The 27,771-nt window shown below is 33.3% G+C and overlaps 1 protein-coding gene across 7 annotated transcripts in view; it reads left to right on the top strand.

The window, feature by feature from the left end:
- Positions 1-27,771, top strand: part of CD36 (CD36 molecule) — a 79,430-nt gene that overhangs the window by 44,442 nt on the left and 7,217 nt on the right. For 3 of the 7 annotated variants that reach the window (XM_036010701.1, XM_028525509.2, XM_036010700.1), the window contains exons 2-9: positions 4,326-4,520; positions 13,985-14,145; positions 18,486-18,633; positions 19,024-19,203; positions 20,559-20,650; positions 22,811-22,857; positions 25,486-25,555; positions 26,865-27,052. In XM_036010701.1, coding sequence (XP_035866594.1) covers positions 4,401-4,520; positions 13,985-14,145; positions 18,486-18,633; positions 19,024-19,203; positions 20,559-20,650; positions 22,811-22,857; positions 25,486-25,555; positions 26,865-27,052 — 1,006 coding nt within the window. In that variant the 5' untranslated portion in view covers positions 4,326-4,400. Of the gene's footprint in view, positions 1-3,745; positions 3,840-4,325; positions 4,521-13,984; positions 14,146-18,485; positions 18,634-19,023; positions 19,204-20,558; positions 20,651-22,810; positions 22,858-25,485; positions 25,556-26,864; positions 27,053-27,771 lie in introns of all 7 variants that reach the window. The other 4 variants (XM_036010699.1, XM_036010698.1, XM_036010702.1 and 1 more) reach the window with 2 other exon arrangements.

Below are 27,771 nucleotides of genomic sequence, written 5' to 3'. Positions count from 1 at the left end.
TCCAGGGGTCTGACGGTGGAAAAAGAAAAATTCCATTCTTCTTTATTCCTTCAGGGAAATCCCAAGGGAATAAGATGCCCTCACTAATTCTGCAGAAGGAATTGGATTATTATCTATAAACTGAGAAGATACAGCTTATTTTCCTCTTTTCTTTGTTCCTCACAGGAGTTTCAATAGTAAGTTTTATTTTAGGTACATGTGATTAATGTTTGCTTTCTAAATGTAGGTACTTTAAGTAAGATGCAGATTACTACAGATACAAATGTCTATTCTGTATGAAGGAAAAAATAATAATAAAGAAAAAATTAATCCCAAATTAGCAAGTGAGATAAACTACCTATTTTAATAGATAAAGAGCGGTGTTATCAAGAAGACCAAATGTGTAAGATTCAAAATTTTCTTATTCTTAATATTTAACTTTGAAAGAAAAGTGGGAACAAACTACATTTTTTTCCCCTGGGAGTAAACAGGAGTGGAAAAGCCATTGAATAGAATGTGCTCTTAGCCTGAACTTTTCCCTTATGTTCTCAGTACATGTATTACATAATATGTTTTGTTCTCCTTTGCCTCTGGTTAATAAAACCAATTATAATTTTGTAGTATGGAGCATAAGGTTAAAGTGTAATTACAGTAGCAATACTTAAATAGTCATGATGATATCAAGTTACTGAAGGATAACAAATGAACCCAAGTATGTCCAATATCTTGCTTATGCTTAGGAAAACAATGTTGAAAACTTACAACATGTTAACAAAAGTGAATCAATCAGAAAATCTGAAAGAGATAAACTTAATCTCTTTCTTTCTTTCTCTTTCTTTTTCTTTCTTCTTTCTTTTCTTTCTTTCTTTCTTTCTTTCTTTCTTTCTCAAAAATATTAGTATTGAAGCAATGTCAGATTAATACCTGCATCTTTGCATATATATCATCCAAACTGGTGTTGGACTATAATAACTTTCTAACCATGTGATTCTACAGAATAAATTTCCCAACATTTCTGTTTTCTAATGAACCTGATTCAGCAGCATAGTTGTGTACCTTTCACTTCAGTTTTAAGTTCTCGGGAGGCAGAGTCTGGGCAGTACCCAGGTATCCCCATTACTTGACATGTCTGGGCCCAGTGTCCTTAGAGGTCATAATGGTGAGTTTTCAGGTTTAGAGAAGGAAGCATTGGAGAACATGTGCTGCTCCCTGGGTCCTGAAGTGGACACTCTTGAGACTGTTTGCTCCTTGCAGAAACTCTTCCTTGTACTACAGGGGCTGCTTTATTAAAAGAGGAAGATTCTGGATAAGTCAGATAGATTCACGGCTACAGTATGGCATAGAGTCTGGAAAGGAGCAAATATATGCACAAATTTATCTCTTTAAGCAACAACAGAATTGCACATTTTAAATCATTGTATATTCCATTTGTCAGATTTGCAAATGACCTTGATGTTATATACTTTGTAGTGAAGTTTATGTAGGACATAAAATAACTTTCCTAAAAGGATGACTTAATCTTTGAGTTGTATTTTTAAAAAAGATTCATGATGTTAACAAAACTGGAAACTGACACTAGCTTTCCTGTCTCAGTTTTTAAATGGGCGTGTAAAGCCATAGGCCTCTATGGGGATTGTCCTAGAGCATCTTAAAGGTGGAAAGGAGAGTGTCAGAGAAACCAAGTTAGAAATCAGATTCTCTGGGTTCCCACCACTGCTGTAATTGTAAAAATTCGGTCTATTGGTCTTCCATGTAAGAATTTGAGCGAAGACTGGTTAAGCTGCTTAAGTTAAAAACTGATCTGATTTTATCTCTCTTCTGTACACATAAGGAAAATGAGGTATAGAGAGATTAAAAGATTTGCCCATGGTCACCTGTCAAGAGTGGCAAATCAGTTTTTGGTTTAATCTTTGGTCTGCTAATCTCAGTTACACCAGTTTGGATCCCTGTATTTGATTGCAACTGTAGATTATAACTTGCAAATGAGTGTTGGAGGATTAACTATGAAACAGGCTTTCAGTAAATTTTCCCTAATAAGCTATCTTGAATATGGTTGTTTATAGTATACAGAACAGCAAGATGATATTCTGTACTTAGCAATTACTATGGTTGTTTAAAACATTATGTTTTAAGAAAAAAATAAGGTGCCATACAGTTATGCTTTGCAAAGTAATTCTATTTGATAAGATGCAATCCTTTTATAAACTTTAAATAATTTGGTCTGTTGTATTATGAAAAACCTGGCCAAAGCTGTCAGAGGTAGCATGTTGTATGATTTAGATGGAAGGGAAAGCTATTCTTCATACATGACCTTCAAGCAACGAATAAAAAACAAACCCCACTTGCTCAGTGAGATAAAATTCCACAGGAAAAGTAAGTCACATGTTTAGGTTTTTGTGGTTTTCTTTTACATCCAAAGAAACAGGTGACACCAGTGGCCATGCAGGCATCTTAGCTGCCAGGACCTCAGTGTGAATGAGTTTGTTGCATCCTGACTTACAGTGGAAGTATCCCAGGTATAAGGCATGGGTAGAGGCATGTCACAATAGATAAGGAGAACCAAAAATTAATAACTAAAATTGCCATGGAAAATTTTGTAACATTTATCTTTCTTCATTTTAGGAAAAAAAGTCTATTTTTTCTCTTTTTCTTACCATTATTTTCTTAGCTATGCAAATAATATTTTCGAAAAATTAAATGGTTCCTTAAGTGGAAATAAATACTAATAAAATTGTGAGACTGGTAAAACTGATGTAACAAAACTGGGGAGAGAAATCTGAGACCATGACAAAATGTAATTTTTATTATTGCATTTACAGTGTTGACAAAAATATGCTGTGCATGACTCTTTTCTTTTTGTAGCCTGCATCCTGTTGGCATTTATGTTTTCCTTAGCTGTAGGCAGTTTGAAGTAGGGAAGGTTTGTTTACAAGCTACAATGCACATTCTGACTGCTTATCAAGCAGGCTATGTCAAGTCAATTCTATTTTTTTTAAAGATTTTTATTTATTTATTTATTTTAGGGAGGGAAGGGAGGGAGATGGAGAGAGAGAGAAACATCAATGTGTGGTTGCTGGGGGTTATGGCCCGCAACCCAGGAATGTACCCTGGCTGGGAATCGAACCTGGGACACTTTGGTTCCCAGCCCGCGCTCAATCCACTGAGTTACGCCAGCCAGGGGCAAGTCAATTCTATTTTTTAAAATGCTGTTACAGTGATAAAGCTCAGATGAATGTGGTTTCAAGTATTAGTAACAAGTAATAAACTCTTATCAACCTTGTGACCAGAGGATTCTCTCATTCCACCAACTGTTTTCTTCCAATCTTTATGAAATAACCACATAGTAAAAAGATAGCAAAAACTGAGGAAGTGAAATACATACTGACAGAAACTAGTTTATTTTAATGGATTGGCATGAATCAGTTGCCATGACAATATAAAGAATATTGCAAATGAATATGTAAAAAATTCTTTGAGACTAATAACAAAGCAATGCTTAGCATTAAAATTAAGTACTCTCTACATGTATATTTTCTTTAGATTCTTTTCACCTTTAATCTATACAAAAGTCAATTATTAATAATAAAATTTAAAGTAAAGAACATTTCTTCAAAATATTTCAGTGTTTTCAACAATTTAAGAAACAACTTAGGCATGATGTCAGTAGTCATGAAATGGGATTTTCTTTCATAGTAATGACAATTATTCTAGTGTTAATTTTCTAGTATTGTATTTTCCCAATTTACCCATGCTTTTTTTTGTTTTAACAGCTGACAAATGATTAAAAGAATTGATTTTTTCTGAGACTCATCAGATCACTTTCTGTAAAGTCCATATCTTTCTGTTCATTTGCGAATAAGGTATTATAAAGAAAAAGTCTTACCATACTTGCTTAGTACTTAGAGAAGTTATCAGTCTCCCCTCATTTAGTTTTCAGGAGATCTCCAGGCAGGGTGTGGATGGCTACTTGAGCTGAGAAGCTAGACACAGGGTGAGGATGCAACCAAGTGTCACCACCAGCTGAGGGAAGATAGCTGAGGGTGAGAGTACAGTAAGCATGTTGTCCTGAGATAAGACCTAGACATTACATATCCCTAAGAAGAAAATTAAAGAGGAGAATTTTTGAAGAAGTGCTGTATATGATATCTTTAATTTCTACCACTGGTAGGTAGTAAAAAGCAAGAAAGGAGAGGACCTAATCAAGGAAATCAGTTTCTCAAAATAGAAAAATATGTGCTTATTGACAACTGGGAAAATAATCTGTTTCAGTAATATGTTTTCTTTGAACTTTGATCTGTTTGTATTGATATTTAAGCTTCTGCTTTATGATCTCTTTCTAATCATAGAACCAGAGCTCTTGGAAACCTGGGAATTTAAAAGAAGCAGGTGCTGAACCTTAACTTTCCTCCTCAACAAGAAAAATGGGCTGCGATCGTAACTGTGGGCTCATCACTGGTGCTGTCATTGGAGCGGTTCTAGCTGTGCTGGGAGGCATTCTAATGCCTGTCGGAGACATGCTGATTGAGAAGACAATTAAAAAGGTACAAGAAGTCTAAAGGATTTTTTTCCCTCATTCTGATTCTTTCTATCTTCTGCCCCTTATTTGCTTTGGGTACCTGTTTTATGTTTCATAGTAACTGGCAACTTTGTGTCTTCAATAGCGATTATGAACCACCATGATGGTACGTGATAGAGAAATGTTCAAATGATAATGCATATTTACCAAGAATGAATTGCTGTCTTAAGTATAAATATTTAAATTCTGATAAAAGCTATTAACAGGTACACAGGTTATTGAAATAACTGTTTCTGTCTGAAGAGTATGATGGTATGCTTTTTAATAAAAAAATAGGTGAGTGCATTTTGTGAGGGTACAAGTATAAACAGTAGATGTACTTTGGTTAATACTGAAGAAAGTATATATTTATAATATATAACATATATAAATATATAAATACATATTATATAGTCACTGAAACAATTGTTTCAAAATGAGTCAGGAATTTTTGGTAAAACTGGTAAACTTTTTATTTGGTAAGCCACTGCTTTTTATAATATTTGTAATAAAACATGTCTTGCAAATGTTTTACAAATATTTCCTATTTATAAAGCTTCATGTTTGACTCTTAGGAAATACTTTCAGAAGTGTTATGTAGGGCATGTCCCAGTGTTTCTGCAACAAGTAGACTGTAGTTGTAACTAAACTAGAGAGGTTTGCACAACAAACTAGAATTTATTTCCCACCCTCTCTCCTTTTACTCAGCTTCACACTCACCAGTGTTAACTGGTGGAGGAAGGAAGACTAGGTTAAGGATATACCGACTGCTGAAGTCCTAAACCAGAGATGGCAAGTTCAAATGGCTTCAGAAGTTTAGAGACAGAATTAAAAATGAGAAATAAAAGAGGGAAGCTACAAAGAACAAGATAAAATGAAGAACAGGGACTATTGTGAACTTGAGAATGTGTGCCTGCCTGAGGCAGGTATGTTTCTTTTTTCAAAACATAATTCTGGCCAAATAAAACATATCTGAGCACTGGCCTCAGCTCTCAGTCTGGTTAGATGTCAATGGGCTAGACAGAGTGTTAATAAGTAGCGTGCACAATGGAGAATGACAAGGATTAAACCATAAAATGGGCCACACCCACCAACTCCTACTGAACTTTCTCTTACTGCCAATGTGTTTATCTCCCTTACCCATTCATTATTAACACTTGGCATCTTGCTCTTAATAGGAATATAAATAAATACCATTATATTTCACTGAACCATTGACTTAATTGACTAATAGGAAGAATTAATTTTAAGTATAGTCATTCATAATAAAAGTTACTATTTTCTGATATATCTTTCTTTAGCTAAAATTATGGTTTTAAAATTAAAAGAAATCATCTCACTGTACCATTATAGCTGGCATTTTACTATAAAGATAAAAATAGAGGACATTTTATAGGTTATAGTTCTTATGCTTGCATGATATACTTGCTCCATAATAATACAATCATTTATAGACTTTCTGTCACTAACAAATCATAAATCTTCAGTCCTATGAATTTCACTGAAAAAAATATTATAAATTGAATGTCATCTATTTCTTTGGAATTCCCAACTTTCTTGATGTAGTTTGATAGAGATAGACAGACGATAGTGAGATAAAGCTCATGTAACTGTGTGAGTGGGTGTTGTGTTTGCTGACTATTCTGTAAGTGGTGCTCCCTTCTGGACCTCCCATGAAGAGAGAACAGACTCAGTGTGTGCACCAACACACAGACGACTCCTCTTTTGGAAAGGTCTCCAGAAGAGAGGTATCACAATGATCTCCCACTGCATAGCATTATAGACTGAGACTGTTTATTTATGATACATAATTGATGATTAGTAGCTAATTATTGATCATAATTTTTTCTTCATTCAACAATATTAGTACATATAGACTTTCCGTTAGGTGGCAGACAAGCTTTTAGCATCTATTTTAATTGTTGAATATTTGTTTCCATGCTCATAATAACTAATTTGCTCTTGTATAGGGACTGGAAGGATAAAATAAATTTTTTTCAACCAATTTAAGATTAAACTGGGGGAAAAGCATATTGTAAAAAAAATATAGAGACCTGTGAGACTCTGAAACTGAATTCTATAATGTGTAATATGGAAACATAAGTGCTATTTAGAAAGAGAACTCTCTGTGTATCCAATAGCTTCAGGAAGAAGGTGAGATTTGGGTTGGATTTTGAAGAACTATAGAATTTTGAAAGTTCAGAGAAGGCTGCAATTACAGGCATGAAAGGATTGATTAACATTATGGAAAAGTTGTGAAAGTTCAGTTAAATATTGTGAAGAAGAAAGGAAGAATATTGAAGATGCACCAAAAATATGGGATTAACAAGGGATGATTAAAGAGACAACATCATGTGGTAAGATTTAAAATGCTTTGAACATCAGGCAGAATAATATTTAATCAATTATGTATAGGCAATCATTGTTGATGTATGTTTTCTGGTAGATGTGTAAAGTACAACAAAACCTACAGTTGGAGATCAATATCGTCAAATGGCTAGAACTTATTTAGTGCTGCTAAGAGGTTCATGTGTATAATTTACTTAATGTTCATAAATAACTATAAGAAATTATTATTATTTTACCCATTTTATAGTCACAAGACCTTAGAACAAGTTACTAGCTCACCTAGCCAAAAGGAGGAGGAATCAGTTTCCAAACCTAGGTGATCTCAGGGCAGAAACTAGATGATACACAGCCTTGTACTCCATCTACAATAGAAAGTGTTGGAAAGTAAGAAGACCCAAAAGAGAAAAACAAGGAAAAAACTATGTAGGGTGTGACCACTCTCAAGGAGAGTATATGACTCTCCTTTAATCTTTGCACACTCTGTAACAAAGCCACTCTGTTCTAGTGGGATACAGTGCATAGAAAGAACTGGCAGGTGGTGAGATGCAGTGGCCATTTGAATGGAGGGACCAAGGAGAGAAAGGAGTACAAACTACATGATATCTGGTCAAGTTACTGAGAGAAATGTACACCTTAGGAGACTACGACACAGAGATTTTATGAACAGTTTCATATGAACATCAGTGCCTATTTCAAAGGTCAGAGTTCAGATAGATTTTATCATTACTATACAGATTACAGATAAAACTAAACAGTACATTTCCTTGCCAGCTTGAATGTAGAGACAAAGGAACAGAGAAATCATTATATGATTTGTGCATAATTTGGTGGTTGAAGACAAAACAGAAAAGGGAAAGAAATAAATTTATAGGAAGAGATAAAAACAAGAGTATAATACTTTGGAGCTAATAGGAACCCAGCCCTCCAGGAAAAAGAATAAAATGTACTCAGAAGAAAATTAAGGAAATAATAGTTAAAACATGGTCACTAAGATTTTGGAGTATAATTTCAGTAGGATAGGGTAAAAAAGAGGGGGTGAAATATAAAGAATAGAGTATTTTCCCTTCTTGTTTTGAAATGAGGCCTTTCTGTGCAACTTTTTACAAGACCAAAGGGAATAGCATGAATCTAGGCTTTGGAAGAAGGAAGAGGTACAAAACTGAAATTTGAGAGAAGAATGAGTTCCAAAAACCTATTAATAGTATACACTGTATCCCAGCTATGTACCCTTCGACTAAGACATTATAAGAATCCCTTCAATGATCAGGGTCTGTGGTCCATTTATAGCTGAGCCTGATTTTCCTCTCACATTTCTATTATCCATGTTGAGCTTGACAATTTTACTCATCATATAAAGATACTGGGACTGTTTTCTTAAATAAATTATTTTCTTTAGTATTACAAAGCTATATTTTTAATGAGACTGGCATATGTATCTGTTCAGCTATAGTAAAAGTCAAATGTCTGAATTAGGTACAAACTCAGAGAGCCAAGTGTCTTACCCCAGCCTCAGGAGCACTTAGGTTAATGCCGTTGTTTTGTGAATATCTCACACAAGTTTTCGTACTGGTCAGTTTTTTGTTTACCATTAAAACTCATTGAAGATTATTTTCTTCATTTAATTAATAGCACATTGGAAAAGTTATTACCTGTACACAAGCACCATTAAACCATTAAAGTGTTTAATTGCAAAATATCAGAAAATCATCTTATATTGCTGTTATTTATAAACTATAGAGTCAGAATTCTATAATATCTTTCAGTTCTAAAAGATGTCACTCTAATACTAGAATTTGAAATGGTCTGAAATAGCTCATTTTCCTTCCTGTGTGTGTGTATTTTTTAATTTTCATCTAAGGATATGTTTATTGATTTGAGAGAGAGAGAGAGAGAGAGAGATCAATGTGAAAGAGAAACATTGATCATTTGCCTCCCATATGTGCCCCGAACAGGGATCAAACCCACAGCCGAGGATATGGTCTGACAGGGGGTACAACACACAGCCTTTGGAGGCACAGGGTGCTACTCCAACCAACTGAACCGCCCAGCCAGGGCCATGCATATATTTTTTACTCTTTATTTCCAAGGAATGTTTTCTAGGGACTTTATGCTTTTTTTTATGGATTATAGCAGAAAACCTTCTTACCAACATTCTATCCTGTGGTTCTTAATAGACTTGTGTTGAGTCAGAATGTTTATGCGACCTTGCTAGGGAAACTAAAAGTCAATGGCCTAAGCTGACACACATATGGAAATTACCAAGTCACTTTAAAAAAGGTCAAAGTTCTGCCACGATTTATAAGGTAATCTGTCACTCAACTTTGTTAATATCACTTGATAAAAGCTTAGTGAATATTGTGTAACATAAATAATTTTAAGTAAATTTTAATTTAATTTCCCTATTATATTAACTATAGAACACAAAATAGGGAATACATCTTTCTTTTTATTTATCCATTAAAAGGCTAATATTCAGTTATATCATCACTTAATTATATCATTCTTTTCTCCCTCCAGTTCTTGAAAAATATAATTTTTAGTAGCTTGTAATAAATGCTTTCAAGTAAAATATATTACAATAATAACTGTTTATGTTCACAAAATGATTAAGCCTTTGAATTAATACATCATATTTTAATAATATAAAATAATTTACTTTTATATTAATTTCATAACATATGCTTATAGTATTTCTAGATATAACAAAATAGTTTGTACATTTTATAGTATCTGAAAAGTTTAAATAGAAATTCCTGAAGTGTTAGTTGTTAAGGAATGTAGACTTTTAAAAAATTTAATGACAACATATAAGTACATGAAAGAATCCAAAACAAAACTTAAATTAAGGTAGCAGTATACAATGGATTAAACACTAGAAATATTTTCATTTTAACAATAATAAAATCACTTAAAAGCAATATTTCAAGAAATAGCAGGTAAGAGTATATAATTCTCTTCCTCTAGCCCAGTGTAATATCAAAATACTTTACTTTTCATGCCAAATATACAAATCTCCCATTTTAGGTTCTTACATACATTCTTGCAGGCTAATTTTGGGGGTTTTAGAAATACTTAATTCAATCTGATTCAGTACATTTTATCCTGGGTTTTAATCGATAACTTGATAATCTGAGACTAAAGCCCGTTTTTGATTCGGCACCACTAATATTCTAACATACTCTTTTCTCCCAGTGCACATACACAGGTGCATGTGAAAATGAGAAATACTTTTGAACATGGGGAAATAGCTTGTAGTGGTCCTAACAGAGCAAATTGTGGCAGTGAGTGTGGAGACAAAGATTACCTTCAGTATGTTTCTGCTTTTTAAGGAAGTTTTGATTCCATTGGAGTACAAATGTAGAATGATTAAGTAGCAGAAAAACAAGTTTCACAGGATGTTACATGAGTTATTTACACATGACTTGTTCAGCTAGTAAGTAATATAAGTGGATCAGTTAAAACAGTTTGCGAGTAAATGATATTAGCATTTTCCCTCTAAAGAATAGATAGGATTTGTATAGTGATAATAGCTTAACGTGTTTAATGAATACTTGCTACATGGGCTAACAGTGTCAGCACTATTCTGAGAGTTTATATTTATTAGCACTTGTAACAAACTATGAGGATAATTATTTAGTTAAACTATATTCAGTTAATTCTGACTTTCAGAAGTACTAATTTCATATGGTTTAATATTATTGTCTCCATTTTACAGATAAGAAAACTGAGGCACAAAGTAATTTAATTACCTGCCTGAGTTTAAATAGTTAGTACATGACGAAACTGAGGATGAAACTCACAGCATCTTAGACTCATTCTTTACCACTTCACTCTATGCTTTGAGGGAAGAAGCCACTGTGCTTGGTCAGTGTGAGGGTAGGATAAGGGAATCTAACTCATAGATTAAAATCTGCTGTACATGGTTCTTTGCCTCTTACTGTTTTACAATATCCTTGAGAAATGGAACAATATATTTTCTATAACTATGCCTTTAATACTCCACACATAGAAAGATATCAAAGGCATTGTAATAATTACATATATTAAAATGTCAGTTGTGTAGTACTGTTTCCTTACAATAGCAATAATCAAGTGAGCATGTGACTAGATAGAAGATATTACTGTCAAAAACATCTGCCTTCAAATTAATGAAACAGAATAGAAGTTTCAATGTCTTTCAAACCCAACTGGAGATCATGCCACATGAGTCATCAGGTTGGAATCCAGCCATTTCTGGGGCTGAGTCATCTGTATACTTAAAATCAGGGACAGATACTGATGCACACGTCAACCAAGTGAGGTGATCTTAAATTACATTCTTTTTCTGGGCACATAATGATCAGCTTCATACTTCAGATTTAGTGAAGATTTGCAAAATAGGCTAGATAGTCCAAATCCAATTTAAAATTAAGACCTTTTAAATTCACAAAGGACATAAAATCTTTCAATCCTTTTGGAAAGTACTTGTGACATATTTAGTCTTGGTAGTCAAGGAGCGACTATACAATTTCCTAATACATAGAGTAGTGTTGGGGCCAGAGGAAATGAATTCCTATTTTGACTGCTTCAATATCTTTCTTTGTCATTAAACAAATCATGATGCTATGGACACTACACAAAATTGTAGTAAAAATATCTGGTTTCTATATTATCTGCTACTAAATTGTTATATGTTATGGAATCAGATGTCTGTCTTCTCTAGGACCCATTTCTACTTCTGAAAAAATGGATGGGGTTAGATGATGCTAACTTTCGTAGTTGATAATTCGATGCATATACTTTAAATGTTTGTATTTCAGTGTTCCCATTTAAAAAATATCATCAGATCAACGGTTAAGGCAAAGTGATTTGTGGCCCTTAGAGAAAAGGCATATTACACTTACCATGTCCTCTTACATTAAATGCATATGCATTACAGTTAGGAATGTATTCTCTCCTGCCAAGAACATTCTATCACAGGCTCTTTTCAATTCTGTAAGCCCTTATTGATTTTCCTTCATTAAGAACTAAAATAAAATATGTGCCTTGAGAGGTACGTGACAATTGATATTATATTAGTCCTTAAGATTCTTAGAGTGTGAGAGTAACATGTAGATGAATAGGTTTGTGTGTGTGTGTAAGTCTCTTGAAATGGGTAAATTAATACAGCTCTCAGCTTCTATATAGATTTCACCTTCAACATCCTCATTAAACATCTTTACACTTAGAAGAATAGCCATAATACATTATCCATAGGTAATTTTGTCTTAATATTGGGCTTGTTAGTATGGGAATCAGACTTTCTGTGACCAAATGGCAAGTTTTTCAAGGAAAATTGGTTGTAAAAGTAATAGGGTCTACCATCACTTCAGCAACTCCAGAATACCCAGTGTAAATGATTGCAACAGAAGGATTTTGTAATGGTGTTCCAGATTGGTGCTGTGTTCTTCTCTAAGGAATTCCCTTCTTTGCTTTAAGCAATAAGTAGTTTCCTGAAGATATGAAAGTCAATTTGACTTTTACCAACTAAATACAAAGGGGACAGAAAAAAAAGTAATAGAGTGGTATAAAAGAGGACTAGTCTAAGGGTCAGAGCCTGGGATTCTCAGTGTGATTCTTCTATGATGTGCCTAAGTTTTCTTTGGGCCAGCCACCTGGTTTCTCAGAGCCTCAGCATGTTCTCTTAGAAAATGTGATAATAATGTCCAATGTCCTTTCCTGATCTGTCATTCTATGAATTGATGTTTCCAGGTGAAGGAAACAAATAGATCAGATTTTTCCTGTATTCATGGGCTGCTTTAGGTTCATTTTCTGTGACATAGTGTTCTTCCTCTTCCTCTAGCACACTAAGGTAAGTTGAAGATTTCCATCTGGGCATTTTGTCCAAGGTTCGTAACTGGAAATACTGCCTGCTACAAATTCACCTTTGTTGGCAGTAGGTAAAATAGCTTCTGGCTCACAGAGTGAAAGCTGTAGAAGGCATTTGGGAGAAAAAAATGAAACCCCCTTATTCAACAGAAAATGAAATTAACCCTAAGGGATTTGATGACTTTCCACTCAGTCCCACAGATCCTAAAAAAAGGAACAGATTTCCAATGTAGGGTTTCTGATTCTGTCATTGGCATTCTTTTTCCACTACAAAAGGTCATTGACAATTTTTAATGGATTTCATGAAAGAATATTAGGTCAGCTTCCTTAATATTCTTATTTAAAACATAATAATCTAATAATAATGAATTAGCCTTGGCAGTGTGGGCCAGTTGATTGGAGCATCATCTCATGCACCAAACAGCTGAGGGTGTGATTCCTTGTTAGGGCACATACCTAGGTTGCTGGTTCAATCTCTGGTTGGGGCAACTATGGGAGACAACCAATTGACGTTTCTCTCTCACATCGATGTCTCTCTCTCTCTCTTTCTTCCTCTCTCTCTGAAATCAATAAATATGTCCTAAGGTGAGGATTTGAAAAATTAATTAGATTTTTATAATTTTTGAAAAGGTACCATTGGGTTGCTGCAAGGATATTGAGAGTTTGGAAAGCCATATTGAGCAGGATTTTGAAGTGGGGGAGTCATATTTGTGGTTTTTTTTTAATTTGGAAGCATCTGTTTTCTTAATTTAATAATGTTAAGTGAGTATCTCCTGAAGTGTCCAAGTTTTGAAGAAAATGAAAAAGCTTCTATTACCACTAAATTTTTCTCTGTTTTTCTGTTTTGCCTCATCAATCCAATGCACTGAGGGCAGAAGAAAAGTTAATGTTCTACCAGATAAGAACTTTTTGGAACAGCTTTAATAAAATTTGTTTAATAAATTGTGTTACTAACTGTTGCAATATTGCCATAGAGTCACTCTCTAAGGCTTGCCAATACTTGGCCTTAAGATCAACAGACGTGTGTAGTATTACACACAGATTCTTTGTGTAAAAGGTTAACTAAAGAAATTGCTATAATATTCTTTGTTGAAACATCTCTATTGCAAGTGTGTGGCAAGATTGCAAAGATTCTCATGTACATGGTACTTAATCATGGTTTTTTCATTGGCTAACTAGAGGTTAAAATGCCCAGAAGTGCCCTTCCTTACTACAAAGAAATAACCCAAACTTGTTTTTGTTCTTTTTTAATAGGAAGTTGTTCTTGAAGAAGGTACAACTGCTTATAAAAACTGGGTTAAAACTGGCACAGATGTTTACAGACAGTTTTGGATCTATGATGTGCAAAATCCAGATGAAGTGGCACTTAACGGCAGCAATATTAAGGTTAAGGAAATGGGGCCTTACACGTACAGGTGAGTAAGTCCCCACAAGCACTCTTCCATGGATCCTATGGATCTGTGACAAAGACTTCCACTTAATAAATGCCATTGATTTGAAATGCACTCATTCTATCTTGCCAATGGTATACATAGAATATTTTGTTTCTGTCTATATAAAACCCTTATGTAAGGATTTAATGCTTATAAGAAATACAGATTTTAGTGTAAATTGACTACCATCTAATAACTGTCCTATATTTGAGAAGTTATAGGTGTTTTAAACTTGTGGAATATACTCTCTACACCTGTGAAATGTGCATGGTTGATAGGAAAAAATCTATCAGAAAAAAATCTATCAGAACTTTAAAAACTGGAGTATTTTTAAATTTTTTAATTTAAAAATTGTTAATTTTTAAATTAAATGTATAGATTGTATAGGTTCTCCAAGTGTGGTCCCACAGCTAGTAGCATCAGAGTCACCTGGGAACTTAGTAGAAATGCATATTCTCAGACTCTACACCATACCAAATGGATCAAAGACTCTTGGCTTGGAAACCAGTAGTAATCTTTACAAACCCCTCTGGGTGACTCCAGTACACACTCAAATTTGAGAACCAGAGCATTATATTTATTTTACATAACTACAGTACATGCTAAAGATTTCTATTCAATCTAATTTCCGTGTCAAATGGAAGGTTCTATTTATTCAGTATTATATATTTTTATATATTATATAAGTAAACATATAAATACATGTAAATACATATATTACATATATAAATATAAAATATATATTACATAGTCAGTATTATATAGTCACTATTATATATTTTTCCAGTAATGACACTTAATATGCTGTATCTTTATTCTATGTTCCTAAGAGTTTAGCATACTTTTGAATGGCATCTTGGGCTATTAGAATTAAAAGGAAACAATTAGCCAGAGCTTTTCATTATGTAATTAAATAAAACTGACACCAAAGGATGTGATGTGATTGATTTGTTTGTGTTCACACAGACCTAGAAACTGGTGACTCCTAGATTTTTGTATATATTTTCTCCTTATTAAGTTATAGACAATCTTTTTCCCCCCACTATCAAAATAAAAAATGGGAGAGAATGAGGTGCTAAATCACTAACCTTAACCAAGGATCAGGTGCATGTTCATAGATCCACATGGGAACACAATTTCCACTGAATCACTTGGTAGACAAATATGTGATTTTTCCTCAAGGATTACAACTAGTTATATACCATGATCAGTTCTTGCCACAAAATAGATATCTTAATCATTTCTTACAATTCGTAATTTTAGTACATTATTTGTTTTAGAACATTGTTTGTATAATGTTTCTCTCTCTATGCATTATGGTTCTCAACTGATAACTCACATTCCAAACCTAATGGAATAACAAGAGCAGCGAGGGTGGAGCCTGTTGCAGTAGCACATGACATAGAGAGGGCCCCAGTCTCCTCTGTGCTCGTGTCTGTGACTATTTACAACTCTGCAAAAAAAACTTGGTTTTTGTTAGAAAGCAAAAGCTTACCTTAGAAAGTCTTTTTATTTCTTCATGGGCTTATAGTGTTATGTTACTGTCGAAAGCCTATATGAATATCTTATTCAAAACAAAAATGTTGTAGCTATGATGTGTCCCTTTGAAAATCTAGAATTCACATGTGACCTAATGAACATAAAAGCATATTATTTAAAAATTATAACCTGATGAATTGAATACATGTGAGGAAAGAGAATAATCATTAGAATTTGAAAAATTATGTTTTTCGTTTATATTTTTATATGTTTGTGGGGACGTTATTTTTTTTTTACTTTACAGATTTTACTCATAACATGGGGAAACAATCACAATATTGAATCTAGTGCTAGTCCTCCTCTGAAAGCTGACAAGTACTTATTATTCCTAGAGACTTTAACCTCTGTCTCTAAAGGACAAAATGGGGAGTGTGAGATTAGAGATACCAGATTCATTTGGAGAGGCAGTGGTGGGATGGTTGAAGAAGGGAAGATGGATTTGCCGTTAACGTTTATAAACAATAATCTTCTAATTATGTAATAATGTTACAGGGATTTCTGATCATCTTGGGGTCATCTTGTCTCCATGTCACCAAAATCGAGTCACTCGTGTCTGTTAGGATGCCTTAAACAATGGGAAAACCACGTTTCAGAAAAAGTTAATAGCTTGAGAATCTTCCACCTGTTGAGGTGACCCTACCTCCTCCTAAATTATGCTCGGAATCCAATGTAAATTAGACGTGTAGAAGGGTATTCTTTCTCTTATTTGGATGATGGCTGCTTAAGTGACTTTCATGAAATTTTGTTGACAAATATGACATGGGTCAAAGCATATAATTTTCTGGATTGAGGTCTTAATTACATATATCCCAACCTACACCATTTCTATAATCTCTATGAATATTTAGTAGTTCCTTCAGGATATTCACAGATCAAACTTTTATTATTTATTATTTATTTATTTATTTTAGATACTTTGTTTTGGCAGGAATACAAAGAAAGCAGTTTCAGGCAAAATATAAGGGCAATCTCTTCCTTTGACTTTCTTAGCCAACACTTTCCAAAACCTATATACACTGTAATTTTTAAACAAAAAAAAATGACTGATTATGTTCTTGTTTTAAAAGCACATTCTAAAAACAGGCTTCAGTTTAAAGGATTTTCTCTCAGCGAGTGCCATCTACTGGTATAATGTTATAAATACAATGTAAGTAAGCTCTAGCATTTAGGTCAAAATATTTTAGCTAATATATACACATATATGTTCCTGAAGATTGTAGTATTTCAATTCTAAATATTAATAATATGTAATATAATTTTAAAATACAGTTATATAAGAGTAAAATAGTAATCGTCTAGTAATAAACTGTCCTGGGTGCTATTTTAGATTTTTATATTCCTTGTTTGTCTTCAGTACCTAAATAAAAATAAATAATAAAGTTTTGATAACATTATATTAAAAACAAAATATTTCTAGATAATTGGCAGTTCTATTTTTTAAGATTTTTATTTATTTTTAGATAGAGAGGGAGAGAGGGAGAGAAGGAGAGAAATATCAATGTATGGTTGCCTGTCACACACCCACTACTGGGGACCTGGCCCACAAGCCAGGCATGTGCCCTGACTGGGAATTGAACCAGTGACCCTTTGGTTCACAGGCTGGCAGACATTCAACCCACTGAGCTACACCAGCCAGGAGCAGTTCTCTTTGGAAAGAATGAGGCCCATTAATTAATTTATTCATTCCAAAGTATTCAATAAGAACTCATCATGCACCAGGCACTGTGCTGAGGTCACAACACACTCATAACTCACACCCTACAGAAATTTACATTTTTTTAAAGATTTTATTTACTTATTTTTAGAAAGTAAAGGGAGGGAGAAAGAGAGAGGGAGAGAGAGAAACATCAATGTGCAGTTGCGGGGGGCCGTGGCCTGCAACCCAGGCATGTGCCCTGACTGGGAATCGAACCTGTAATGCTTTGGTTCTCAGCCCGCACTCCATCCACTGAGCTACTCCAGCCAGGGCGAAATTTACATTTTTATTATACCTGAGCAAAGAGTATTGTTTTTTACATTTCACTCCCATGTTTTTTTTTCAGTCTTTACCTTAGTTATCTACTTACCTTACATCATACACATTCAAATATATGATGTATACATTATTTTAGTACAATGAAAGATGTGTACATTATTTTATCTCAGTGATCATCTTGTAAGTTAAAATATTTTTCTCCATAATAATCACTCTTCAACACACTTACAAAATGTAGTTGGTACTTTGAAGCCTAGAGACATTAGAGCCAAGAGCTTAGAACTAATCAGTATTTAATATATGGGAATGGGAGGGAAATTGGTCTGAGCAAGGAAATTATCCTTCCTCTCACTTTATAATTCAACCAAATTCAATCATTCAAATTTCTAAAAATATGCTATGTTCTTCTTATCTTATATGTTCCACTTTCTAACCTATTTCACCTAACTGAACTTCTCTTTGTAATTCAGACCACTTACATGGAATTGCTACAAAATGTGTACTGACCCTTATTTGTACCTAAAGTCTGTCCCAAGTCTGGATTTCTATCTGTTCTGTTTTTTACCATGGCCTCTGTGTAAACTTCTGTATTTACTTACATTAATTCTCCTTGCTAGGCAAATTTAAGAGTCCCTTTTCTAATTTGCTAGAGACTCAGCATTGGCATCTTTACCATTTGAACCTAATTGTTTAGCATTATTTTTGACATATTCTACATACTAAAAAAAATGTTGCACTAATGTTGCATTTGAGAACTAATGTTCACTTTAAACAATAATTTTGAATTTTATTTACTTTTGTATCTCAGAGTTCGCTACCTAGCCAAGGAAAATGTAACCCATGATTCTGAGAACAACACAGTCTCTTTTATGCAGCCCAATGGTGCCATCTTCGTACCGTCAATGTCATTTGGAACAGAGAATGACACTTACACTGTTCTCAACTTGGCTGTAGCTGTGAGTAGGCAAACAGAATTATTTCTTTTAAATTACTCTAAAATCTCATTATTAGAACTATCAATAGATAGTATTTATTTATTCCTAGATTGTTATATGAATGAAATTTTGATCGTTAGAAAAAAATGAAATAATCAACTGAATCAACCACTTAAAGTGTAGTATTAAAAAAAATGGGGCTTTGAATGTCTTTTCCTTGTGGTTGAAACTGCATTCAAATGTATTCATCTAGGGATTAGACAAATTCTACTTTTAGTTCTGGCAAGATTTGACAGTAATTTTGGAGATACAGTTTTTAAAATTTCATTAAACTTAATTCTAGTGTTTAATCTATTTATCTGTTAAATATTTAATAATACAAATGATGTCTTATATAGTGTTTTTTTATAGGCTATACCCCATCTCTATACAAATTTGTTTATGCAATCACTATTGAATTCACTTATCAAAAAGTCCAAGTCAAGTATGTTTCAAAGGAGAACTGTGAGAGAAATATTGTGGGGCTACGAGGACCCATTCTTGAAAATCGTGCCGAAAGCTGTTTCTAAAATAGTTGGTGTATTCGTTCCTGTGAGTACCAAATATGAATATTAATAACCACTCTTTGAAAAATGCAAAAGTGTGTTAATTAGATATTTTACAACTTGGAGAGTATGGTTGTTTAAAGGTATTTTTTCTTGTCCTTTTGATATTGTTGTACTTTAATTGGATAAATATAATGGCATTTGAAATTCATAATATTATAATTTAGTGTGCTAACCCTATTTATTATCTTGGAATATATATTCTAATTCTTAGAAAGTCTTTATCTCACATGGCTTCAGTTTTCCAAGTTCAGAAAATTTAGTTATCTATTAAATTTAACTATTAAATTTAAAATTAAGAAGCTGAGATTTAATCAGTTTTCATTGTTTAATAAATATGAAATTTGTCTAAAATTAGATATAAGCTGGTAAGTCTTTGAGCACTATTTTCAGTTTTAATTTACCTCCTCAAAAAAGTCGTTTAATACCATATTTTTTATTGTGTTAAATGTATTCATTCTATCATTCCTTCTTTTCTACACCTATTATAAATTGTTTAAATGTAAATTTAAAAGCCTAAATTTGCACACACTAGATTGATAAAATGTCCTACTTTATGGAGTTTGTTAGTAAGAACGTCTAGTGGTCTATAAATGTCATGAAATGGCAGTTTGTACATTAAGGAAAACAGAAATTTAATGATAGACTTACCTACAGCTTAATGTTTTGAATTATAAATAGGACAAGCTGACCCCTCAATTGGAATTTTGACTATGATTTAGTACTCTATGTGATATTAGTTATATTCTCCAGTGCATTGCTGTTATTATACATCCAAATAGTATTTATGGTTACAACATTATCTACCAATTAAAATTAGGTATCATTGTAGAGAGCCTTAAGGGATCAGGCTCAGTTATTATTTTTTAATTCAAATATTCATAACTCTTTCCTTGGGTAATTCTGTTTTTAGTTTTGTATACCTAATTTTTTTGGTTGGTAACTACTTATTCAAGATCTTAACATTCAGAATACCCCTAGTATCTATCATTGTTCTCAAAGGTTTTGTTCAATACCCCCTCACCTCAATAAAATAGTAGTAATCAAAATAGTCTTGCTAGCTTAATTATGACAAAGAGCACTAGAGTCTGAATTATATAAACTTCTGATTGATTTCTTCCTTTGTCTCAGCATCTAGCACATATTTCTAGGCATATTTTATATTCTATCTTTTTAACATGTTAAAGACCAATAATTTTGAAACTTCATTGCATATATGTTTTAAATCATATAAAAATTATGAATAACCAGTCTTTGAAAAATGCAAAAGTGAGTTAATTAGATATTTTATAACTTGGAGAGTATGGGTTGTTTTAAAGGTATTTTTTCTTGTCTTTTCAGTACAATGACACTGCAGATGGAGTTTATACAATTTTCAATGGAAAAGATGATATCAGCAAAGTTGCCATAATTGACACTTACAAAGGTAACAAGTAAGTATCCAGGTTAAGTGCGTGTGTGTGTTGCTAAGGTACTCTAAGGCAGGAGGGGCATTCACTTCACTGGGAAGGCACAGCACAGATGCCCATCCATGAAACAAATCTACCTGGGTCTCAGCCCCGAAAACTCCTGTTCTACCAGGCATTAACCCTTCAGATATGACAGCTAGTCACACTCTAGTGCACAGGTTCTCTTACACAAGAAATCCAAAGGGACTATTTCCATTTCTGTTGCATAACCAGCCCTATGGAGCACCCAGCCAATTAGATAACCACAAAGCAAAAAGGGAGAAAATCAATACATGAACTGATCATCTAGTAGGTATAAAATATCTTCACTGGGTTGTTTAACTTTTTTACTCAGCATATCAAGTAAAAATTGTTCATTTCATTGTCATGACCTAATGTGTCTATAAAGATAAAAGCTTAATGAATCCATGCAACTTTCCCCTTCAAAAATTTCTTGAAATTAGTTCTTATATGGTAACTCAGTTTTTTAAAATTCTTATCAATTCCAATATAAAATTAGCATTTCAAGTAGTCTTAAAATTTACATATTAAACCTGAAAATAAAGAGCATGTCTCCTTTAAAGTAGTAATGGAATGGGACATGTTCTTATAGTCATGATTTTCTTTTCCTCAGTCCTGCCTGTGCAGCTGAAATATAGGTTATTTATCATATGTGTAAATAAGAAGAACCCTAATAAATGTCAGGGAAGAAAGGCTTTTCTTCTCCTCAAAGTTAATAAATATGCTTTTAATCACTTATTTCCTGAAAAAAATATTCAAATTTGGAAGAGATTAAATATTTTTGTTAATATTAATCATTTCCTCATACCAGAGTCCCTACATAAAAATTTACTACAACAGTTACATACTCACTAGTGTAGTACTTTTTCTTCTACAGAGTCCATAGTCACATATTTTTATAAAAAAGTCCAGTAGAGCAAAACAAACACTTCTCAATGTTCATTTCAGGGGAAACCACATCACTGTTTATATATTGAGGAACATGAACATTTTCTCCATTTCAATATTACAGCAAGATTTTGAGGGGGGTTGCTAAGTGTTCCTTTTTTGTAGTTTTTTTTTTTTAAATTTTATTGTTGTTCAAGTACAGTTGTCTGCATTTCCCCCCCACCGCTCTACCCCGAGCCATTCCCACCTCCCTCCCCTGATTCCACCCCTCCTTGGTTTTGTCCACCTGTCCTTTATAGTCGTTTCTAAAGTCCCTTCCCTGCTTCCCCCCATTAACGCCTCCCACCTCCCCTCTGGTTACTAAGTGCTCCTAATTGGAGGAAGAATTTTCCATCAGTTTAAGATGATGATAAGGTTAGTTTAACTGGTCACAGCAACACTGAGCATGATTGACAGCTTATTCTGTTTTTAAAAAGAAGCATCAGCTTGCACTGACATCTCACTGGCTGATATGTTAGGAATAAGAAAAAAAAACATTTTTCCATCACCAAAGGTGGCTGAGGATACAGAGAAACTATTACTACTATGTTTGTTATTGCATATATATATACATATACACACGCATACATATATAGCTTTCAATCTTATCTAGACAGCTCAGTATAAATTAATAAACTCTGTCCTACTTTAATGCCAGTTCATGCCAGAGTTAAAAGGAGGCAAATATATAAATTGATTATCTACATGGTTCTTATCCCTATTGATCAACCATCTGCTTCTCTTTCTTTCTTCCTACCCACTCCCCTGTTTTCCCTCATACAGAGCTTACATCAGTTAGCACTTACTATTTTCCTCCTATTCAGTTTGAACACTCAATATAATACCAAATAATTTATTTCTACAATTGGAAAAAAATCTCTTAAGAAGAGATCTGAATTTCTGATCAACATTTCTCCATTTTCTTTTTTCAGAACTGTCTATTCCAAATGGTTTCTATTTAAGCAGTTTATTTTATAATCTAGCTACTTAATGGTACCAGTCACTTAATCTATTTCAATAAGATGAAGACTTCAAAGAAAATATGGACTGAAAGATTTAGAACATTTCTTAAACTTAGCATTTGTCACACCTAAACTTTATCTTAGCAGAAGTATTGCATCATAATAGATGAAGTAACATGAGAAAAGTGCTCTTGAAATGAGAATGTTTGTTTATTTCTTTCTTTTTATTCATAAGGACTCTCGGTTATTGGTCAAGTTATTGTGACATGGTTAATGGTACAGGTAAGAGCATTTCTTTTGTAATAATCACAATGAACCCATGTCCCTCTCCCACAAATTCACCATCAATACCCACAGGATTCTGAAGATTAGATTACATGTTTACCTAACTTTATATCCCCAGAATATACTTCAGACTCTCTATTCTTATATAGGTTTAGTAAATACCTGTTTAATGTGATAAAATTTCTAAAGATTAACCATCAAGGATTAACCTTTATTGAATTACTAGGGAAATATTTGCTTTGTAGAAACTTTACTTAATGAATTTCCTCTTTGGTGATAGAAGGTGTTAAAAAAAACTTAGACAACTGGTTACTATTCACATCTTTTGCAAATACTGCATAGGTAATAATTGAACATTGAAAAATATAAAAAATACCAAAATACTTATAAAAGGTACATCATAATTCCAAGTGAGGTTTTAAACCTCAAGCTGAGGTAGAATCAATGAAGTTGCGAAACAGAGCCATCTATTTTGAATAAGGTGGTTATTCTAAGAGAGAAAAGGACACAAAACAAGTTTAAATGTTTATGAGCCATGACAAATGTATGAAAAGATGGACACTCTGAATTAGAATTGGGAAAAAGACAATACTATGAACTTATAGTGTGGTTAAATATGGCCGAGTGTACTCCTTGCAGAAAAGCAAAGCACACAAATGCCTATTAATTTAAGAATTAAGATTTTAGCCCTGGCTGGTGTAGCTCAGTGGATTGAGCTAGGGCTGTGAACCAAAGTGTCGCAGGTTCCATTCCTAGTCAGGGTACATGCCTGGGTTGTGGGCCATGACCCCCAGCAACCCCACATTGATGTTTCTCTCTCTCTCTCTCTTTCTCCCTCCCTTCCCTCTCTAAAAAATAAATAAATAAAATCTTAAAAAAATAATTAAGATTTTAAAGAGCAATGGGAATTGAATACCATGAGTAATTAAAATCAGAGGTAAGCTTTTCACAACTAAGTAGAGGCAGAAGAATGATGTTCACAAAGTTGATGAGGCAATACCCTGTAGGAAAACAATATAATAAAGATGAACATTAAATACAAAGTTATGCAGAAAATAGGGACTAAAAAAGGATACCTAAGTATTGTTGACTTTGGCAGTTTTATTTAATGTTGTTATCACTTCCCTACAGAAAAACAGGAAAAAAAACCCCAAAACACTGAGGTTTGTTTGTAAAGCTTTGAGCCATGGGGGTAAATGAAAGAAAGGAAGAAATTTCTAAGTAGAGCATTTCTGCAGACAAATTGTAAAGTGTGCCAATACTACTAGCTCTTGTATTTGTATGAGTATAATACTCCAGTCTTAGATGCAGAGTGAAATATGCTGTGCTTTTCCTAAATACTAAAGGGTCCTTTTTGGCTTTAAGAAAAACAAATGTCATTAAACATTTCTGTCCAAAGCTAAGAAGTAGAGAAGTTTTAAAAAAGAAGCTAGAGAAATCATTAATGACAATAGTATAAATAAATGAGCAACTGGAATGAAATTAAAGTATCCAAGAAGAAAACAGAAGTAAAACAAACCAGGAGTGGAGGTAAATTGGGGAGTGCAGGGTACTCTGATGTGATACCTGTGAGACAGACTCTTGGTAATGGCACTAGGGAAAAAGAGACAAATGAAACAGAAGTTCCAATGTGTTTTCATCATAATTTAAAAATGCTTCCTCTACCTTCTTCAGTAAGTTTGAAGAGACATAAAATACAAATACTGATATACATTTAAATGTTTTTTAATGCCCTCTAATATCAGCTATCTTTGGCAGCCATGGCCAATGGTAATGGCAGGTACTATTATGATATCATCTTCAGTGATATTTCAGATAGATTTTTAAAGCTTTTCAGTGCATTATTTTTCTTTCACGGTTTAGGTGTTGGGAAAGCAGTTGTGGACAATGCCCATTCAGGGACCTATCTGAGGAGTTTAAGCTAATCTTTAATATCCAATTTTCTGAATGCCAGGATCAAGTTCACTGTGATCTTGTTATACTTTACTTATCTCAAGACTATAAATGAAAAGCAATGACATTATAAGGTTGGAGACTTAGCAGAAAAAGAACCTGAAATTCATAATTTAAGGATAGAATTTATCATTTTAAATAAAAACATTCAGTAGTGGCTGATTTTGGTGATATTTTCTTAAGGAGGAATCAGAGGGGTTATCTCCTTATTTCTTCATATACCCAGTGTGTGCCATAAGCATAAACATAGCAGAAATTCAATAAATTAAAAAAATGTCCTTTCTAACTTGATGGATATGTTTTCAAACCACTTGCAAAAAATTTTGTTCAATGAGAGAAACTTAAAAAATGATTTAAAAAAAATTAGCCCTTAGAGCAGATGAATGAATTACTATAAAACATATAATGCAAACCAAAAAGGAGTTCTAAATCAATTTCATGGTAACAATGATGCCACTGTACTACATGTTTAAATGACAGTATTTGGATATATTGGGTTAAATAAAGCATACTTGTTTCTTTTTATTTTTTAAAAATGTGGCTACTAGAGAGTTTTAAAATTACAAATAATATTTGCATTATTTAGTTGTTCATGATGAAATAGAGATTTCTAGATTTTTTGAAGATACACATTACATCTAACCCCTTGTCACTGGATTAATTTTTAAATAGATGCAGCCTCATTTCCTCCTTTTGTGGAGAAGACTCGGGTTCTGCGATTCTTTTCCTCTGACATTTGCAGGTAAGACAAAGACACTGATATATTTCTGAGTCAGAACTTTATACTCCAGGTAACAAAATACAGAACAAGAATCTCATACTTAGTGATATTACTTGAGAAAAATGAGATACACTTAGTGAAACTTCTCTTGACTTATTAAGAACAAATACAATATGGAAATCATAATGTGTTTATTAATAGCATAAGCAACAAAATACAATAAAAATTATAGGATATTTTGCATAATATAAATCATTCTCTTCTTATCATTTCTAAGCTAGGACTCTTTCTTTCTTTCATTAAACTAGTATTATGTTTAATCACAGTCAAGTCTAGCCTTCCATGCCCAGTTTTTCTAAAGATGCCCAAAGAAGATGATGTCACTCATAGAACTATGTTGATTAATGTGCTCCACCTTTACTACAGCATCTTTTTCAAACTGACGGGGCCTAGTAGATACCACACAGCATTGGATCCCAAAGTAATATGCTTGAATCCTAGCCCTGTTCCCAAAGGTTATGTGGTTGTGAGCAAGTATTTACAATCTTTGAATTTTTTCCTCATCTGTGAAATTAAAGCAGTATTTTTTTCATATCAAGTTATATGGAGATTGGAAGAAATACTTATTGAGCCCCAGCATGTTACCTGGGTTATGGTGGACACCTGGTATGTGATGGACTATAGGATATATCAAGTACTAATATGCACACACCACTGCGAGCAAATGGCCTTTCTCTCCATGATGGTTTTGAAAGACATTTTATTTTTTTTAAGAATTTACTTATAGAGAGAGGGGAGGGAGAAAGAAAGAGAGGGAGAGAAACATCAATATGCAGTTGCCTCTCGCAGGCCCCCAGGGACCTGGCCTGCAACCCAGGCATGTGACCTGACTGGGAATTGAACCAGTGACCCTTCGGTTAGGAGGCTGGCATTCAATCTGCTGAGCCAAACCAGCCAGGGCCTCAGACATTTTATTTTTATTTCATTGCACACAGAAAAATGATGTGAAGCAGTCATATAGGTATTTAATCTATAAAGAAAATAAATTGTGAGAAATGGCTTTAGTATCAATACACCATGGTACTTCACAAGCAAAAACTATTTTTAGAAGCTTTTGAAAATAAAGGTAAAAATAGCTCATACTAAGGTGTTGGGTTCTGATATGCCTTAAAATTTTATAAGAATTTCTTAAAAAGAAATAAGGAATTCTAATGAGTTTATTGGATTTTGCTAAGTTAAAGCAAGAACATAAATCTGAAAATAAGATAAAGTGAATCTCCAGATTGTAGTTCAGTTCCCTGGAATGAAGCTCTGTCTTCTCTGCATTTAGGTCCATCTATGCTGTGTTCACAGCCGAACATGATCTGAAAGGAATTTCTGTGTATAGATTTGGTCTTCCACCCAAGGCCTTTGCATCTCCAGTTCAAAATCCGGATAACCATTGTTTCTGCCTAGACATACAGACCACAAATAATTGTACATATTCTGGTTTGTTAGACATTAGCAAATGCAAACAAGGTGAGTAAATGTTCTCAATATTGCAGTTCATGGCATACTTTACAGCATCTTTAAAATATTGCCTTTACCCAGGATCCCTTTCCACCAAAAATTTAAGGCGAGAATGCAATAAGGACAGAAAGTAAGGGTGATGGTAGGCAATTTCTGTTTTGATGTTGTGTTTGAGGTTCCAATTGCATTTCAGTGCAGCAAAAATTAATTATTAGGTAAAATCATACGAATATACCCCTGTGCTATTTTAGAAATGGTTGTTTAGGCTCTTTTCCATTTTTTAAATTATTTATGTATGTATTTGTGTATTTATACATTTATTTGCTCTTTTTCTTTTTGAGTTGTATGGGTTCCTTGTAGATCTTGGATTTTTAGATTTTATATACTTATTAGATATCTGGTCTGCAAATATTTTCTCCCCATTCTCTCTATTTTTTTTTTGATGGTTTCCTTTGCTATGTAGAATACTTGTGCTTTTTTTAGATTTAGAATAAAAGAAAAATAATTCCCAAAATACTTTGAGCATCCCAATTTATGCATCTGCCATTTTTCTTTTCTTGAAAATAGTAAATAATAATAAATATATATTTTAGTATGTCTCCAAGACAAAAATTGACTTATGCATAATTTGGGATCTGTCTTGTTTTATTCACCTTCTTCATATTGGAGAAGTGTGAATAAAGAAAGAAAAACCTCTTAAATTAATTAATTCTCAATCCATAGAAATA

The sequence above is a fragment of the Phyllostomus discolor genome, chromosome 10 (genome assembly GCF_004126475.2).
Source record: "Phyllostomus discolor isolate MPI-MPIP mPhyDis1 chromosome 10, mPhyDis1.pri.v3, whole genome shotgun sequence".
NCBI lineage: Eukaryota > Metazoa > Chordata > Mammalia > Chiroptera > Phyllostomidae > Phyllostomus > Phyllostomus discolor.
This window is presented reverse-complemented; position numbering and strand designations above follow the sequence as displayed.